This window comes from Hydra viridissima, unplaced genomic scaffold (assembly GCF_058129835.1).
Source record: "Hydra viridissima isolate aposymbiotic clone 2 unplaced genomic scaffold, HvirCarnegie_v1 scaffold_5, whole genome shotgun sequence".
NCBI classification, from domain to species: Eukaryota; Metazoa; Cnidaria; class Hydrozoa; order Anthoathecata; family Hydridae; genus Hydra; species Hydra viridissima.
In genome coordinates this window covers 16,273,108-16,292,631 of record NW_028324304.1, presented here as the reverse complement: position 1 = coordinate 16,292,631, position 19,524 = coordinate 16,273,108, and the positions used below count along the sequence as shown (strand labels likewise).

General features: G+C 30.1%; 3 protein-coding genes across 5 annotated transcripts in view; 2 read left to right on the top strand and 1 right to left on the bottom strand.

The window, feature by feature from the left end:
* On the top strand, nucleotides 1-7,281 carry LOC145189415 (inactive double-stranded RNA-specific editase B2-like). The gene is made up of 7 exons (XM_090086552.1): nucleotides 1-166; nucleotides 3,927-4,079; nucleotides 4,276-4,670; nucleotides 4,819-5,002; nucleotides 5,145-5,365; nucleotides 5,476-6,460; nucleotides 6,569-7,281. The coding sequence occupies exons 1-7, from the start codon at nucleotides 25-27 to the stop codon at nucleotides 7,183-7,185; spliced, it is 2,697 nt and encodes an 898-aa protein (XP_089942678.1). The 5' UTR covers nucleotides 1-24; the 3' UTR covers nucleotides 7,186-7,281.
* Nucleotides 7,282-7,716: 435 nt separating this feature from the next.
* The window catches only part of LOC145188658 (DNA mismatch repair protein Msh6-like), a 33,826-nt gene continuing 22,018 nt past the window's right edge, over nucleotides 7,717-19,524 (bottom strand). For both annotated transcript variants that reach the window (XM_090086551.1, XM_090086550.1), the window contains 13 exons: nucleotides 18,781-18,881; nucleotides 11,898-12,016; nucleotides 10,499-10,612; nucleotides 9,966-10,037; nucleotides 9,647-9,719; nucleotides 9,365-9,460; nucleotides 9,077-9,190; nucleotides 8,846-8,933; nucleotides 8,660-8,749; nucleotides 8,409-8,563; nucleotides 8,123-8,260; nucleotides 7,970-8,037; nucleotides 7,717-7,867 (listed from right to left, as the gene is read on the bottom strand). In XM_090086551.1, the coding sequence (XP_089942677.1) occupies nucleotides 7,813-7,867; nucleotides 7,970-8,037; nucleotides 8,123-8,260; nucleotides 8,409-8,563; nucleotides 8,660-8,749; nucleotides 8,846-8,933; nucleotides 9,077-9,190; nucleotides 9,365-9,460; nucleotides 9,647-9,719; nucleotides 9,966-10,037; nucleotides 10,499-10,612; nucleotides 11,898-12,016; nucleotides 18,781-18,881 (1,283 nt within the window). In that variant the 3' untranslated portion in view covers nucleotides 7,717-7,812. The remainder of the gene's footprint in view (nucleotides 7,868-7,969; nucleotides 8,038-8,122; nucleotides 8,261-8,408; nucleotides 8,564-8,659; nucleotides 8,750-8,845; nucleotides 8,934-9,076; nucleotides 9,191-9,364; nucleotides 9,461-9,646; nucleotides 9,720-9,965; nucleotides 10,038-10,498; nucleotides 10,613-11,897; nucleotides 12,017-18,780; nucleotides 18,882-19,524) is intronic.
* Nucleotides 12,277-19,429, top strand: LOC145188725 (uncharacterized). Of its 2 annotated transcripts, XM_090086553.1 has the most exons (16): nucleotides 12,277-12,388; nucleotides 12,520-12,562; nucleotides 12,646-12,899; nucleotides 13,223-13,385; nucleotides 13,989-14,176; nucleotides 14,811-14,934; nucleotides 15,204-15,367; nucleotides 15,450-15,586; nucleotides 16,001-16,166; nucleotides 16,261-16,355; nucleotides 16,539-16,695; nucleotides 17,068-17,131; nucleotides 17,257-17,534; nucleotides 17,665-17,821; nucleotides 18,093-18,254; nucleotides 18,533-19,429. In XM_090086553.1, the coding sequence occupies exons 1-16, from the start codon at nucleotides 12,335-12,337 to the stop codon at nucleotides 18,610-18,612; spliced, it is 2,286 nt and encodes a 761-aa protein (XP_089942679.1). In that variant the 5' UTR covers nucleotides 12,277-12,334; the 3' UTR covers nucleotides 18,613-19,429. The 2 variants fall into 2 exon arrangements, with proteins under 2 accessions (XP_089942679.1, XP_089942680.1); XM_090086554.1 differs by lacking the exon at nucleotides 12,646-12,899 and having other exon boundaries at nucleotides 12,306-12,388.

Here is a 19,524-nt window from a genome sequence, read left to right as displayed (position 1 = left end):
ATTGTCTAAGTAACAAAAAAAACAATGATGTTTATGAAGCGCCGTCATCCTGATTCTGAAGGTCCTAATATTCAAAACAAACGAACAAAATTAGATGTGCAAAAGAATCCTGTTTCCCAGTTGTATGAACTTTTTCCTTCAATTACTGTGAAGTTTAATGATGAAGGTAAACTTGTTATTTTTCTATTAATGTAAAATTTATATCATTTGTAATGTTATATTTTATTATTTCTACAGACTTTTTTCTACAGATTTCTACAGATATTCAGTATAAGAAATTAAATAAGTGGTTTTGTTTTTAGCTATAAGAAAAACAGAGAGCAATATTAGGATAAGTCACAACATTTTTTTGGAAAATGTTAATGCAGTTCCCCAAAAAAGTTACAGCATGATACCATAATATACCACAAGAAATTAAAATTCATATAATAGTTAGAGATCCCTCAAGGTTATGGAAGTTTAACCATTACAACCCTTAGCCCTATGTAATCATGTTACTTCAAAATATTTTTTGTGCTAATTGAAAACAAGACTTATATCAATAGAGTAATTAAAAAGCCCTTAAATCTATAACTTACTAATGTGTATTTAATGACTATGGGATATGCTATCAGCACACTAAGTACATATCCTATAGCAGAAGTAATGCTCTTTAATATGTTTACAAATTTGTTGCTTTCAACTATATTGGTAATATGTCTAATCATAAGAAGTACTAATCACAGTGAGCAAATTTGTTCAGTCCTAAACCCTTACAAAAAGCTATTCCTGAAAAATATTATTTACCATGTATTCAAGATTTAATACATATAGGTCCTATAGTTAAACACATATCATGCACAATAGAAGGTGGTAGTTAAGTAGTTAGGTTTTTATCTGATGCCCTTTTTAGGCAAATTACTCTGAACAAATTAATCTTAGACTTAAGCAAAGAAATAGAAAAAGGACTTCTTTGAGTTTCTCATTTATATTTCAAAAATGTATTAGCTTTAAAACAAACAAAAAATAAATTACCATAATTAATAGATGTTTAAAAAGAAAAGGTGAGCTTCAGATGCACACTAAATCAAAATTTAAAAATTCAATATTTAATATTTAAAAATTCAAATACTCATCTGTTTCCTCTTACTGTGTGTGTTTTGTGACATAAATGAACTTCATTATAGCTAATAAATAATGATATAACATGTGACAACTAAAAAAAACATACAAACTTTGAAAATAAATATCTCTTGAACAGAGTTATCAATTTTATTATTTTAAAAAGATTAATAACAAGAAACTTGTATATTACAAAATAAAAAAATGTATATTAATTTATTAGTCCATTTTGGCAAACACGGTCAACTCATGTGAAAGTACTCACCCCAAGCCTATGTACTTGATTTTAGTTGATTTTTTTCATACAATACTTGATTCATTTTCTTAGTTGGCAGAGATTTTCTGCTTGCCAATCATCTGGTTACACTTATCTTCTAATTTCAATTGAATACTATTTAGGCACATTAGCTGGGTTTTTGTCTCTGCACATATTCAATATTTTTACATTTTAGGTAATCTTGTACTTTGTTTGAATAGGGTGTGGAAGCTAAATCAGGCCAGAACACAATTTAGTTGTTTTTGTGAACCTTATTGATGAACTTCTTTAATTTAAACAGAGCTTTGCAAATGTACACATCCTTGTCAACTGCTTGGCTCAAAGGAGCGATGTAATGCTTTGAAACTCTTTTCTCAGACAAGGCTATCCAAAATAATAATTTTGGCTCATATTTGCTCTTTTGAGCTTGACCTCATTAGGGATTGTTTCAGGATCAGTATAATATCCTGCATTGCCAGAAAGATTGATGTTGCTTAAAGGAAAATATGACTCATCGTCAATGATCACAATTTTTTCCAAAAAAATACAAACCATTTTTTGCACCTAGGACACACAACCAGTTTCTAAGATGATATTCTTTTTGGTGTTTTAGTTTTTTTACGATAACAAATGCTTGTCTTTTCGTTGATAACTTTGAATATATGCTGCTGGAAAAAATTAAATCTCTTGGCTGAGCATTGAAACACCATCCTTATAAATCACTTTTTATATGCGTTTTAGCTGTTTCTTAGACATTTTTCTTGCAATCTGACCACTTCCAACTTTTGCTCTGGTCCTATACTGTTGTAGTATATCTAACATGGTCGATTTTGGGACATTTTACATGTGAAAGTGACTAGCAATAACTGTTTTTTTTTTTTTTTTTTTTTTTAAGCAAATCCAAAAAAGTGTACACTTATTTTCAGAGTGTCTCTTTATTCAAGCTTTTAGACATGCTTAATTAAGTTCTGAAAAAATAAAGACTATGGTATATTGTAGAGGATTTGCAACATAATGGGTAGGATTGTAAAATTATAAAACATTGCTAGACAAGATATATTGAAACTAAAATGTTTGCCCAGATTTTTAGTTGTCACTTTTTTTTGTGTGCCAAAAGAACTATTAAAAACAGTGTTAAATTTTGCTTTTTCTTAACTGCAAGTAAATTAAATCTTTAAAAAATGGTTTTGGTTGAGGGTAAGGTTGGTTGGGTTGCTAAAAGCTGATTTATTTTATGTTTAGTCATGCTGCATTTGTTTACTACAAGTCTGATATTCACAAATAGAGTTTAAAATGTGACAAATATATTGCACTTGTTAAAAATTACAATTAAGATGAACTAAAACTGTTAGCTAATGTATTTAATGATTTGTTTTTATCATATCAAATGTAACAGGACCCATCATAAAAAATTTACATCTAAGTAATAGTTTGAAGTGCAGAGCCCCTTTTTAATATTTTTGATATTAAAAGATGAATTAAAAATGAATTGTTGAATTGATTGTCATCTTTTGTTATCTCTAAATACTTTTTGTTGATTATAATTTATCCAATTTAATTTTAAGAGGTCAGAGTTTAAAATTTATACCACTTATGTAGAATCATCCTTGAGCACTACAATTCAGAATTTTTCTCAATCGGAAATGTCACTCTGAGGCATTACAAGCACAGCATAAACCATAGTTTCTGAAATCCAGCTCTGAAATTGAGATAAACTAAATAAATAAACCAATGCTCACAATGAAGAAATAACGATCCTGTGAATATTATGGAATTTCTTGCAAAGATATAACAGGTAACATGACTTATAAAAAGATTCCAAATCTTTAAGGATCCTCTTGAAAATTTCAGTGACAGAAAAAAAAAATCTTTAATAAGTAGTCACTTAAAATGTTGAGCATTTAACAAGAAACATAAATTTTATTGATATGAGAAAAAATTATAAAATAGGAACATGTATGTGTATATTTTTTAAGACTAACCATAGCATTATTTAGATGCATAAATCTGCAGACCTCTAGGTGTGGTTGAAGTCTGGGGAACTGGAAGGTTTGATGATTTTTGGCTTGTACTGAAAATTATTTTCAATAATATATAGGTCTTTTTTAAAGCATGCTCAGGAGCTCCATCTTGAGTAAAAACAACTTTGAGGAGACCTGGATAATTGAGTTTGACTCAGGAGAGAACTTTGGTTTCCTCAATATTGACATAACAGTATTATATAGTAATACTTAATAATGTTATTATTTTTGTTCTGTGAAATTCTTTGAAACTGCTAGATGTCATTTCTTCTTGTTGTGTGACTTAAAATACAGTAAAAAATTTTTTAATCTAAAACTAACAAGAGTTGCGCTCTTTCCCCCACCCCCACCCCCCTTTTTTTTTCTTTTTTTTTTTTTTTTTTTTTTAAAAAAATCATCTTCTGAGCTTGGGACTCTGTTAAGTTCCAGTAAGCAATTAACTTGATATCCATTTTGGTTCATGAATCAACTCATTCAATATAATAACAACAACAAGCCCTTCTGAAAGTTGTTATTATATTTCTCAATAAACTAAAAACTCTTTTTAGGAACACCTCAACAGCCAAAATTTCTAGCTTATTGTACTGTAAATGAGCAACTATTTGAAAGTTCTGGTACCTCAAAACAAAAAGCGAAATATAACCTTGCACTCAACATACTTCAGTTCTATGGATTGATTAATAGCTCAATGAGAAGTCAAGGTCAGTAAACAACTTGAATTAGGTAGTTATTGTTGCTATGAAATAAAAATATTTAAGTTAACAAAAATCTTGATTTTAAATTTTTTGTTTGTTTTCAGTTAAATCAATACAAGAGTAAGATTTCAAATAATCATTGTTACTCAATAATATTCTTGCTAAATTATATATTTTTGCTTGTTCTATGTGTTTTTACTAGTTGGATCAACTTTTAAAAGTTACAGTGAGACAACGTCAAACTTCTCTTACACACCCAACACAGATGATTATGGAGAATCAAATATACCATTGCAGCAACATCATTTTAATCACTCAGAACCTTTCATGCAATCAACTGCTTACTATCCCCCTAGAAAGGATGGTTACTATCCTCCTAGAGAGGATGCAAGTGAAGTTTCTCAAGAATATCTTACTCAAAGAGAGTTTTTCACTAATCATCAATCAATCGACGTAGATAAAGTGCGTAATCATCCTGCAATGATGCTATCAGAAATTTTCCCTAATCTTGATATTAGCTGGATGGAAGGGTCAGGTAGGGGTGATCATCAGTTCAGAGCTGAAGCAGAAATACACAACAAAACATTTTTTGGAGAGGTAAAAAATAAAATGAAAACGTTGATAATGATTTAGTTTAACTAAATGATGTCATTTTTGTTTTTCATTATTAAAAACTCCTGACTTGATTTTCGTAGTTTCGATTAGTTTAATTAAAATTATTCTGATAATTTGGTTTTATTTTTAGGGACGCAGTAAAAAATTAGCAAAAACAAATCTTGCAAAATCAGTTTTTATGTGCTTGTACAATATACAAGACTTCAGTGACTGTCTCGAAACGTCTATCAAACATAACAGAGATGACCTCAATAAAAATGATGAAGCTAATCCTGAGAAGATGTTCCCCCTCGCTCAACTCAAAAATCTTGTCGGTAAAAATAAGCGACTAAAATAAATTTTGTGATCTAAGAAGTAGCTTTAAAAGCAAATTTAAGGATCTAAAGATGATTATGAATAATTTTTTAAAATCATATTTAAATAGTTGTTGCAAATCCTACTAAACTTTTTTTACAGGCGGGGATGTTAAGTTTGAAATTGTTAAGCAAGAGCCGCTTCCAGGTAGTAATGAACCTGTGTACCATGCCACAGTGGTGGTAGAGGGCGTAGCATACGAAGCTATTGGTAACACTAGAAGTCTTGCAAAATTGCGAGCTACGAAAAAAGTACTTGAAGTGATAAACCCAAAGAAAAGTGACTCATTTGGGAAGATCGATACTTCTAGACATCCAAATACAGTAAGGCTTCTTGTTTTTCTAGCTGTTTTTTTTTATACTTTTGTATTATATTTATCATAGAGTAGTATCAAGCTGCACATGTAATATATTATTTTTAATATTTAACATAGGTCTTTAACGAATTGTATCAAGGTATAAACTTTGTGGAAAGCGAAGTTAAAGAGTTAAATGGGCTTGCTGAGTTTAATGTAGAAGCTGAGATAGAAGGAAAATTATATAAATCGAAAGCGCAGTCCAAGAAAAAAGCCAAACTTCGACTTATTTTGAAAGCATTCCAAGAACTAAATGGGATATCCCCCGCTGATTGGACAGCAATAGATTTTAAAGATGTGGTTGAAGAAAAAGAAACGGGTCATATTCAGGCTCATCAACCTATTGTCTTACTTAACAAATTGAACCCACTTGTAAAGTATACCGTTACTGAGAGTAATCTTGAGGGTGCAAAAAAATATAAGGCAATTGCTTACATTGGTGATCACGAGTTTGTGGGTGAGGGAGCCAGCAAAAAGACTGCAAAAACTACAGCAGCTCGAATATCTTTAAAGGTTTTATACGGTATAGACTCAGAAAGTTGCAAAGAAACGACTGATATTGTCACAACAGAGCCTAAAAACGAACTCCCTGGTGAAATTAGTGACGCAATCGCTGATGCTGTCCAAAATCAGTTTTCAGCTTTATTACAAAATGAAACACAGACAAAAGTTATTGCCGGCTTTGTTTTGTGCAGTTACGAAGACGGAAATGTAGCTCCGAAATTGAAAGTGATCAGCATTGGTACAGGTACCAAGTGCATTAGTGGTGAACAAATCGGCCAAAAAGGTGAAATTTTAAATGATTGTCATGGGGAAATAATTGCTTGTCGCGGTTTCCGACAATATTTATACGATGAATTAATCAAAGCTTTACAAATGAAGCCTGACGTAATATTTAATAAAAAAGCAAATGGTAAATTTGTTTTAAAACCTACAATAAAGATATATCTCTATATAAATACTGCACCATGTGGTGATGGACGTGTGTTTTCGATACAAACGCAGAAAAACGCTAAAAATAAAACGGCCGGTATGTTAAGAACGAAAATAGAAAACGGTCAAGGTGTGTACATGTTTTTTTTTTTTTTCTTGAGCAAGTTTATCGATCGAATCTTTTTCGAGAAAAAAAAACTTGCGCAACTATTTTTTTAAAATATATATTAACATTTAGGAACGATTCCTGTTCCCGAAAACACTATTCAAACGTCAGATGGAATTTTAGAAGGTGAACGCCTGCGTACTATGTCCTGCAGTGATAAGCTTCTGAAATGGAATGTGTTAGGGGTTCAAGGTGCTATATTAAGCTTGTTTATTGAACCAGTTTACTTACAAGGTATAGTTATCGGCCTTCATTACAATTATGAAGCTTTACACCGCGCCTTGTTCAAAAGGGCAGCAAGTATACAAAACTGTCCACAGCCTTATCGATTAAATTTTCCTTCTCTTGGAACTCCAAGTAATAATGAGACAATTCGAGATACTTCAAAAGCAACTTCTAATAGTTTTAATTGGTATTTCGGTCAAAACACAGTCGAGGCCGTTAACTCAATCACTGGACAAACCATTATTCAGACGCCGTCACGGTTGTGTAAACTGGCGTTTTTTGATAAGTTACAACTGGTTGTTTCTTTATGCTCGAACAATATTACAGTACAAACGTATCACAACGCGAAAATGCTAGCAAAAGAGTACCAATTAACTAAACAATGTCTCTTTAAAGCTCTAAACGAATCTTTGTGTGGGAAATGGATTGGTAAGCCTTATGAGCACGATATGTTTGGGTACTAAACGATAATACTATTACAAATAGTACTAACTTATTTGAAACCTTTTTTTTTTTTTTTTAATTTCTCTGACCAAACTGAATACTTAGATTTTACAAAAGTATCTATGGTATTTTTTTTTTTTTTTGCACTCAAATAACAAAAGTGCATTATAATAACAAGATGTTCTTTAATAACAGACCTGTCAAAAGCGAGGAGCTAATAATAGGAATAGTGTAAAAATAAGTTTTGTTATTAGGACTCCATTTCAGATACGTTTCATTCTTTCTAGGCCACACTGGACTGGCTTAATTAAACTGTTAAAACTTCTTTCTTGTGTTTTTTTTTTTAATTTTCGGTGAATTTAGTTGGTGAGTTTTCCCGACTTTCCTGGAGTTGGCGTTAGTTTGAATCGTCTATTAACCACGAAATTTATATCCTGAAGATGGCGTTAGTTTGAAACGTCTGTTAACAGATGATTTAAATCGTCTATTAATCGTCCGTTTAAATTTATATTGGTTTAAGATTTTCTCGTTAAAAAAAAATTCTCATAGGATTTTCTAATTTAAAAACAAACAAAAGGACGGCCTTACATCAAAACTACTTAACGCCACAAATAATACGGCATCAACCCGAAATTCTCCTTTTGAAATTAACACGTTTGAAGTTTTATTCTTAACTCCTCGGGAGTAGTACTCAGAATCGATCTATAAACAAAGCAATACTTTAGCACCTAAATATAAAAAAAATTTTGTAATTGTTTTTTTAAAAAAAATCAACTAAATTGCATCATTTTGTTTTTCTGTTACCTCAGAGTTCTAATCGTTCTTGCGCATTCTTCAAACTGCTTCGCTTTAAGATACCCAGATTTAATGATCTAAAAAAACAAATCGATATATTTATATTTATAGCAAAATTCATTTCCAAAATTCAAATATAATTTTTCATGCCGATCTACTTACACACAGAGGTATTCCGGCTAATTTTGCAGCATTAAAACCATAGCTTTTAGGACATGCACCACAAGTGAGTTTATATAAAAAAGTAATATTTTCTTTAGTGGGATCGCCTTCTTCATCTTCGCATTCTACCATACAGGCCTTTTAAAGAAACATCAAAACTAAGAAAAGTTATAGGTGCACACACATCTATATGCAACAGCAAAAAAAATTGAAAAGATTTTTAGCAGGGTTTTTAATTTCCATTTTCTTTTTTTAACTTTGGATTTAGTTTGAATTACTGACTTACCATATGACCAACTTTTACGCTCGGTATTTTCGCGAATTCATCAACAATCGAATGATAATGTGTGGAAAAAAGAGTTCGACACCCCAGTCCATTCGAAAGTTCGTGTAAAACGGCTGATGCTATGGCAGTGCCATCGTACGTGGCAGTTCCTCGACCTAAATAAAAACTCATAGTTCAATCGTAACACATTAAAATTGAAACTTGTTTATTGAAGCTTTTTAAATTGCCAAACAATAGAAGTGTTAACAAACCCAGTTCATCTAACAACACAAGAGAGTGCTTAGTGGCATGTCGAAATATCGTCGAGGTTTCACTTAATTCAACAAAAAACGTACTTTCACCTGCAAAAAAATTTTTAAGTAAAAAAAATTTAGTTTAAACGTTGTTTAGACACCTTGTGAAATACTTAAGAATCATTAATTAGCCAAGCATTTTACCGTGTAGGATTCTATCACGTGCACCAAGCCTTGTAAAAACACGGTCGACTGGCGTAAAGCGACAAACTTCGGCCGGGACGTAACAACCCTATGTTAAACAACAATGCAAAAATTTTAAACGAAATTTTCTAAGTAAAAGCGCTCGCCTAAACGCGGCAACTTTACCCTTATTCTTTGTGGTGAAAACGTTAAATGTTGAAGCAAATAAAATCTTTGTTTAATACAACTCACCATCTGGGCCATAATGATTAAAACGCCTGCTTGCCGCATCAGCGTGGACTTTCCTCCCATATTCGGTCCAGTAATCAGTAAGCAACTAGAAGCCTTTTCTTTATTTTTAGGATCCTAAAAGTGAAATTTATTAAAAGTAGAGCGTTGTTTTTAAATCCTTACGTAAAATTCGTTCACTTTTTTCTAGTTTCAGGATTTTAAAAAATTCTTTTCATTAAATTTCAAATCAGTAAATTTTGTTTTAACGCGCCAACCTTCAATAACAAATTGTAGAGAATTTAAATATACCTCATTTCTTCCAATGACGATGTCGTTAGGAATTAGTTCACCAGTGTTAATTTGGTTCATACAAGGATGACGGCAATTTACGAGCTCGAAAAACGGCTGTAAGAGTTGAAAAAATAAATCAACGGTATTTATAGAAAAAAAGAAAAAAATTTACCAAATTTAAAACAGATTTAACTTTATGACATACAATAAGTTTAGTGGTATATTTTATTCATACATTTGCATATTTTATTCGTACATTTGCATATTTTATTCGTACATTTGCATATTTACAAAAATAACCTGCACTTCTTTCCCATTTTCATCGCACAAACCAAAGATTTCAGGACGACAGGATAGACCTTCGATATTTAAGCTTCACAAGAAAAATATTTTAACAAAATTTTGTTTCAATAAAAAAAATATCACTACGATAGCAGCATAATTAAAATTTATAACAAAATAGTAATAACCATAATGAGATACAATTAACTTTTATATAATGCGGCAGGTATTATAACTCACTTTTATGGTTTTTTTCTGTTCTGAAATTAGAACATTTCTTACAATTAGAATATTTCTTATCTTCAAACGCTATACTTCAAAAGGCACTAACAAATACCTGTACGTAGCAAGTGAAATGAGACAATCCAACATGGACAAACATCTCACAGCTCGCTCCCAAGTCTGATACCTAGAAAGATAATTAAATAAAGATCCAAACATGCGATCAAACAACTTTTTTTCCGATAAGTTGAATCAATATAAAAAGTGCAGATTTTCATAATGAAATTCCGCCCCCAACTTTTTTTTAGATGCAGATAAAGGTTCACCTTTAGAACAAAAAAGTTCAGTATGAGCAAAAAAAAACGTAGTTACGTATGATTTTTATAAACTATATGTATGATTTTTATATAAAACGTTAAGTATGATTTTTTATATTACAGCCTTGCCATACTTAAATATATTTGAGATGAATTTATCCAAGCGCATTCTTGCCAGCGAATAGAATTAAGTTACTTGTAAAATTCTATTTGAAAAATTGAAAACGGCCTCAATTAAAGGTACTTTGGTATTGTATATCAACACCAACCGTACGACGCAGCATAAAAGACAACATAAAGTTCATAGGAAAAAAAAACACACAAAACTTACTCTTTATCAAAGCGATTAAAAATGCTTCTCATGGTATCTTTAAGTGACGCATCTCGCTTTTCTTCATAAACATCTAAATCTGCCACTAACTTTTCAATTTGAGTAGACTGGTATCTAGAAAGTTAAACTTTTGTCAAGAGAACAGAATAATTATGATTATTAAATCTTCTGCGCCCATTACCTTAACATCAAATTTAAATCACCTGTAAATTTGCTGTTAAGAAAAATTTAACGGTGTTTTAAATTTTTTTTCTAGAACTTCATCTAGATCAGACATCCTACTATTATTATGCGGCAAGGAAAACCAGCTTAAATTCGATTTTATTCAAAATATTTTTTTATGTGCAACCGTTTTATCACAAACGCAAGTATATCGCATAAAACTCGAGAACCTTAAACACCAAACAATACTTTTGAGCGTGTGAATTTTTGCGATGGAGAAAGCGTGCAAATCGAGACAATACTTACGTAATTTTTAGACATCGCGTCGTTTGAAACCTTGAATTGTTTTATTCACGTTATTCTGCGTGTTAAACAATAACTTCAAGAATACAAAAATTAAAGTAAAAAAACTACAGATATTTTGTCTAGAAAAGATTACGAGTTTGATAACGGTAATGACAACACATGAAAATTTGTTGAAAATGAGAACGATGATATACAATGCGTAACAAGTAACCTGCACATAAGAACTAGAAACTGTCAACCTATTGTTGAAATCAGACAACAGAGCGACGGGGAAGCGTTGGACAAAGAAAACATCCTAAGTTTCGAAAAAAATCTAAATGATTAAGGATGGCGCGAAAATTTGTTACAGTTGCGCAGCAACCTAGAAAATAGTACCTTGGTTGACTCAAACTTTGCAAATGCATCTCCTACCTCCTCGAAATCGTGCTTTTAAAAAGATTTACATCAATGCATTCTTTTTCGCATTTTTTTTTTCTCTTCATTTTTGGGTAAAACTTTAATTTACACGTTGTGCAAGATTGCAAAAAAAAAAAAAAATCATCATTTAAATTCTTCGATTGTAAGGCGCTTCCTTTTTCAATTTTCAGTTTTTTTTTCAAATAAGTTGATAGTTTTCAATTTACATTTATTTGAAAAAAGAATATTGAAACTAATATTGTTAACAATGGTCTCTAAAATTTCATAACGAGATATTGGTAAACTTCATTAACGTTTTTTCCTACAGCAAGCTTCAAAGACGTTTACTGTATTTTACAAGGCAAGGCTAGTATGATTCAAGCATTGGTCACACTTCATAAAATTACAGCAATTCTTATGTTTGACACATGACTACAATAGATTATCAAAAAAAAAAAAAGTTTGACCATTTAATGTAAAATAAAATGGGTTTTTTGTACTGAAAATACAACTACAAAAAAGGAGAATATTTTACCTTTTGAAACCTTTTCTTTGCGATTTTAAATGGTAATCATTAGGGGTTTGGGTACGAAGCGCAGACTCGGGTATTTCCATCTGGTAACGGTTATTTCCTTTTCCCCAATACACAATGCTCTATGTAAAAGTTACACCAAACTAAAAGCATTCTCAGCAATAACGTCTTGTTTTTATATATATCAACTGTTAACCTCGTATTTTTTGACATTTTCTTTATCAATATTTGCTAAATTTTTTCTTTAAAAAAAAACCTGGTAGAATGAAAAAATAAGGATTGTTTAAATTTAAATTGTAGCAACGCTAAAAAAAATAGTATAAACGAATGCATTAAAAATTGATAATAAACATATCAGAATTTCGTTGAATGGTAAATACGCATTCAAATAAAAAAAACGAAAATTTTCTTCCTTCATTGATAACAAGAAGTCATAAAATATGTCAGAAATTCGATTTTTAATCTCTTTTTTTTATTTTTTCTTATTTACGTCGGTAAGTACTGTTAAAGAATGCTCAAAAAAAGAATTCTTTGCAAAAATTATTTCCATAAACGCAAACAAATTTCTTAAATGACACTTTTGCCAACTTTTTTTTTTTTGTCGAATATTAAATTTGTATTTTAGGTCAGAAGCAGCAGTGACATTGACAACAATCGGTTTTTACAAGGTTTCTTTCTTTTAATTTGAAGTTTTGTGATTTTTATGTATTCTGAGCATAGTAAATTTGACTTTAAGAAATCTTAAATTTAGTTCCGCTATGCGACAAAGACACTTACAGGAATATTAGTCTGGAGGACACTTTTGATTTTAACAGCCCACGATTTGAAAGTTCGCTAGGTTACGACGGCGATTTAGACTGCAAAATTGTGTTTAATGGGTTAAACGGAACAGGCGTGTTCCAAATAACATTCGATCTGTTTGATTTAGAACCTAGTAAAAACTGTCTTTATTATGATTACGTGATGATCTTCAGACAAGGAACCGAAGAAAGTGGATGGGACCAAGTTTGTTTTTGGATTTTTTTTTTTTTTAAAAAAAAAAAAGCAACAAAAAAACAAAGAACCGCCGAAATTTTCTCTTAAAATCAACGTTTAAATATTTTTCTTCTTATGGGCTGAGCAAAACTTTTTCTACATTTTAGATAATCATTTAAACACTTTAGTTGAATATTATTTACTTATTGTTTATAATATTTTAGTAATTTTTATAATAGTTATGTTATTTTGTTTTCAGTATCTTGCTGAAATTCATTAGCATACTTATTTGCATCTATTGGTTGCGTTATTAAGTTTTAAGGAAAAAATGATTCTATATAACTTTTTCTTAGGTCTCATTCTCTACCCCCAACACCAATCGTTTGTGTGGCATGAAGGTTCGGAATTCGATCAAAATAACTATTTCTGGAATAAGATTCTTTATCAATTTTAAAACGGACAGCCGAGTTAACGGAAAAGGATTCAACGGCACTGTTTCCTATAGTTTTCCGCGAGGTAAAACATAAACGTCCCCCGGGTTTCTGAAAAACGTAAGAGTTGACAAGCTTTTATGTTTCACTGAAACATGGAATTTTTTAAAACATTTTTTCATTAAGAAAATTTTTACTTTTTTTTTTTTTTTCGGAGGAACACGGAAAATAAACGTTAGGATTCTTTCATGACAGAGAATAAACGACAAAAACAACTGTTAATTCAAAAGAAACACGATGAGTGTACGTCCAGTGGCGTTAGCTAGATGTAGAAAACAACGGATATAGAATGTTAGTAAAGAAATATAACGAGCTTTAAATAAAATTTACACTCAGTGTTCGACGCTTTCTCACGTCTGGCTACGCCACTGACAAACTTATGTTGATTATTATCTTTTAGATCAGGTTGAAACATCACAAACGCATTACTTAATTACTTGTTTCCGCATTCCTTATTTTCAAACCTATACAGGCAAAGCAAACAATAACCTAACATTACAACAAAATTTGTCAGCCATTTTTACAGACCATCTGTAAAATTATGTTTAGGGTTAGAGATAACCTAAACTTTATGACTAAATTTCTAAAAATGCAGCAAAAAAATAATAAAAAGCACGTTATTTTACAGATTATCCAGTTATCGTAAAAATTGGAACGGACAAATCCTTAGTTAGCACTAGGGAAATCAAAGCCAGTGAAAATGGAGCTGTGAATTTATCTTGTGTAGTATCGTATAGTGAAAAAACGGAAATAAAATGGTTGAAAGAAGACAATACAACTAAATTGTTAAATGAACTTAGAGCTGATATGGTCAAGGTTAGTATCATTTTACAGTTATCCGACAAAATAAGAGATTCGCTTAAACAATTATGGTTAAAAAATCATGTTTCAAGTTTTAACTCATAAATTTACATAACCGATAGATATTAAATTGACCGATACTAAGGCACGAGTGGATATAGGTGTTAAGTGAGAAAATGCAAATAACTTGAAAGTATAAAGTTGAAGTTTTAAATACTATTCGATGTGCACTTCGTCTCCTTGCATATTTACGCAAACAGGTTTTTGTGGATATGGTATTTTATTTATCAAAAAATTATTTGTAAGTAAATTTTAACTTTTAGTTGTTTTTTTTTACATTAAAGCGTCTACCTAACACTTTTATCCACTAAGTTAATTTTTTCTTAAAGGAAATTCGCTTTTAACCTAAAATTTCATAGTTACATTTGACAACTGAACGACGAACTGCTTTAAAGATATTTCTATTTTGCTTTTTACCAGAATACACAATTCTAATAAAATAACTTATCTTAAAACATAAAATTTTAAGAAAAAACAAGATAAATGAATGCATTAGGAATTAATATTTTAACTTTTAATGCTACAAGGCAGTGTGGCATTATGACTGACTGAATGAACTGTTAGTTGATCGCTCTGAAAATCTATTTAGAATGACGATAAAAACGGAAGTATAGCACTAGAGAAATTGATACTTGATGATGAGGGAGACTATGCATGTAGAGCATCAAATAAATATGGAACTACTAAAGAAAAGATATTTCTCAAGATAGTAGGTAATAGAGCACAAAAAATATACATAAAATCTCAAAAACACTTTAGAGCTTAGTATCAGTAATATGACACTAATACACATTTACACCATTTTAAATGACACTCGTATAATACTTGACCGGCACGAGAATAAGTTTTAATTGTAATTTCTTATAATTATAACTTCTTGTAATTTCTTGTTATAATTTCTTGTAGTTAATTAATTGTAAAATTTAATTATAGTAAGTTTTAATTGCAATTGACATTTTTATTGAGTGTCTAAAAATTTCAGAGGAATGCAGTTGCCCAAAAGTCATTAATGTCACATGGTACGAATATCCTCCGTATACACAAAGCATTAAAAACTTCACCAAGAAACAGACTCCAATTTACAAAGGAATTTTTTATGAAATTCTAGAAGCTATGATCCCAGTCGTTTGTGGAAAGTGTCCCAGAGTAAGTCTATAATCATATAAAAGGATTTCTAATTTTTTAACAGGGACTCATTTTATGTGTCATTATAAATTAATTTTTTTAGGGACATGGGGAAAGTACCATTAATTGGGATGTCCCAAACAATCGACTAAAATCACTTAAAGATGTTCAATCAGATATCGATAACAACTACGACATCGCACTTCCTATACTAGGGGGACAAGATCAAGACAGTCAAAGGTAGACTAAACTGAGCTGCGTAAGCAAGTGTAAAAACTAATTTTATATTTTAGGTAGAGCAATACCAGTGAACATTTTTATTGATGGAGCGGTATCAATTAACATTTTGATTGTTAGAGCCAAATCAACTAGTGTTTTTTTTTTTTTTGTTATAGCGATATCAAGGTTCTTGAAAACCTGAAGCTATAACTAACAGTTAACAACACGTTTTTAGAAGACCTTAAGCTAAAACTAAGGCATCACCTCAAACATTTTTGTGTTTGTTATCCATGGAGCCATGTTACCAGTATCTAAGATATAAAAGCATGGCTCCTACGCAAATGAGATTTAAAATGTCTTTGCGGTGAATTGCATTATTTAATAAAAAATGTTAATAATAAAGTGGAAACTAAAATGATTTAATCCTTCCTCTAGGGACAGGTTATTTGTACCCATTATCAAAGCACCTGGCTACTTACTTCTTGAAAAATCAGTTAACGATGGGGGTCAAAAAGTGTTTAGTGCGTTATTTGCATGTTTGCCTTTGCTTGGAATCACAGTAGTTATGATGTTTTGCGCTGGCATTATTATCTGGATGTTGGTAAAGTTCCTGATTTTTATTAAAATAAAAGGATAGGTCAACGATAATGAGTATAAATGATAAAATATTTTTTAAATAAAATTTCTTTTAAAAGGAAATGAATTGGAACAAAGACCAATTTCCGAAGACATTTTTTCGAGGTGTGTTTCAGGGCATATGGTGGGCGTACGTTAGCATGACAACTGTAGGGTAATAGATACTTTTTAAAATTCAAAACCAGAATAAACGCTGATGTAGTGATGAAATGCTGATGTTTTGATATTCAATAAAAATATTAATATTCAATAAAAAGTATTAATAAAAAGAGAACAAAAAAATAAGAAACAAAAAAAAACTTCGTTATTTTAAAAAAAAAACACCCTTTTTTTATAGTTATGGAGATATTGCGCCCCGAGGATACCTAGGTAGAATATTCAGTGTCATTTGGATAACCACTGGAGTGATAATTATTTCAATACTAACTGGAGCCATCTCTGCAGGCTTATATGTTGCAAGAGATATACAACCTACAGAACTGTATGACGCCAAGGTTAGAAAACTCTTTATTTAACATAATCAGTAAAGAAATCTCCTTAAAAGGGATATTCTTCAGACTTCAGAACTCCATTCATAAGATGGATCTTCAGACTTGCATATTAATTATAAAACATAAACTTTTTAACAAACCAATGTACTGGTCAAATGTCTTTCTTTTGAACTTTAGACAAAAGTTAACATTATAACTAAAGTTTTTATAACTGAAATGATTTTTCTGAAGCCTATCAAGCTCTAGTGTCTGGTGTAACAAAAAAAAAAAAAAAAACCTTTTAGAATATTAACTTGTTTAAAAAAAAAAACAATCCATAAAAGAAGTAATTCAAAAGGGATAAAACTGAGAGTTCACCTCATGATATTTTTTTAGGTTGGGGCAATTCAGTTTTCTCAAGAATACAGATATGCATTTACGCATAAATGTAAAGTAAAAGGTATGGTGCATAATTTTGCTGTAATAAAATCTTGTACTCTAAGTTTCTTATACGCATTTATTGCACAATCTTTTTAATAAAAATTCTTAATTTATATGCATTCAATACGAATCAGAATCTTCTAGATTACACAGATTTTAACAGTATGGTTGAAGAAGTAAAAAAAACTGGGAAGCGAGATATTGAAGGTATTCTTGTAGATAACTATGTAGCTGGCTACTATGATGAGTTAAAAAAATTAAGAGTTAACCAATTAGTAAAAATGGAGGATAAGAGATACGGTATTCTTCTTGGAGGAATTATGAATAAAAAAGAGATGCAGCAGAAAATGTTAAAGTATTTAGATAGGCAACTAGTGAAAATTGCAGCCATACAATCAGATAATGTAGAAAAAAAATTTCCGGTAAAAATTTTACTTTCCTATTTATACAGTTTTGAAATATTGATAAACATGATTTTTATAAACATAATGGTTATAAACATGATATTTATACACATGATATTTATAAACATTAAAAAAATGCTATTTTCAGGCAAATAAACTGTTTGATTTGATGGATCCAACAAGCGAAATGTACACTACAGCTGTGTTAGCGATGGGTGGTATGCTGATATTATTAATATTAGGTGGCTTAGTCTTTGATTATGGGTATCTCAGGCCAAAACAAAGAGAAATTCTGGCTGCAAATAGTAAGTTGAAAATCACATCAGTGCACATCAATGACTTTATATTTATGAGCTTATTAGTATTTCATTGAAAGAAACAAATAATTTAAAAAAATAGTAAAAAATTTGAAAGATTTACACAAAAAGCTTTTTTGAATTTACTAATGCATGTTTACGTACACGATAGTGCAATTCACCGGACCATAAGATGTTTGAGTTATTTTATTATTAGAAAAAATTGATTGCCCTCAAGCATGGCAATCTCTTCCGGACTTACTTATTTTCGTTTTTTTAGATTTGGACATGTTAGAGTCTAAAAAAGTAAAAGAAATGGCTAAGAGCACAACAATAACACGTGACGAAATTATAACTGAGCTAAAGGAGCAGTTGAAGTATGCAACCGAAAGAATTCACAACTTGAATGATTTGCATGATCAACAACAAACATTTTTCCTCGGTAAAGTTTATTAAACAAAATTTTCCAGCGGTAAAATTTGTTGGATAAATTTTTTCTTTAATTTCGAAAGAGAAACTTTGTCTTTATAACTTCTTACCTGCCTTTGTTTTTTTTTTTACAGAAAAAATATAAAATATTTATATGGAAATCTTTAGCAATTTTTAAGGTTAATTAAGATAAAAGTCTAGATTTATATTTAATCAAGATAGAAATGGCTAAAATTTTAGGTTTATATTTAATTTTATTCCTTTTTGGAATTTTTAGTTGTTTTAATTTAGAAAAGAAAAGTGCATTCAAGAAAGAAGATCTGGAAATGATCATTTTTAAGAGAACGAAAAAGGGAGAAACTCAAGCTTAAAAGCAAATACAACAAAGTTAGTTCATGCAAAAAAAAAAAAAATCTTCATTAACTTAGACATTGTTGTCGGAGTTTCATTGGTAGAAATCCTGATCAACTTGGGATTGGTTACATTTCTAAATATTTTTACACGGTTTTTTTTCAAATTTTTATCATTTAAACACTTACACCGCATCCCAGTCTTTTTTTTTGTTGCTTTAGATAATCATCAAGTTTTTTTTCGCAGGTTTCTATATCATTTAAAGCTTGGTCATATTCCAAAACCACTCCTAATAGATTAAAGTAAAATATTGATATATGCTTTTTTAAATATTAAATAACTGAATGAATAAGTCTTGTCATAATATTTAGGTCTTATTTTTTTAGTTTTTTTTTTTTTTTAGTTAAAATATACACTTTGAAAAGTAAAATAACTTAAATACCATTCATAAGCTGCAAAATATTTATATCTTTATATATCATACAACTTAAAAATTACATAACTTTATAATGAAACTAAACCTTTCTGTTGCAAAGACTAATTTTTGATAATATACTCAAAAATGTAATTAGACTTATTATCTTTATATATCATAGAACTTAAAAATTACATAACTTTATAATGAAACTAAACCTTTCTGTTGCAAAGACTAATTTTTGATAATATACTCAAAAATGTAATTAGACTTATTATCTTTATATATCATACAACTTAAAAATTACATAACTTTATAATGAAACTAAACCTTTCTGTTGCAAAGACTAATTTTTGATAATTTACTCAAAAATGTAATTAGACTTATTATTTCAAACGTTACACAAACTTTTGTCAACTTGAGAATTTGTTTTATGTAAAACCAAACAGATATGTGAGAAAGTTTTTTCTCTTATTGGCATAATTTAACTAAGTAGATTATTTCAAAAGTAACTTGA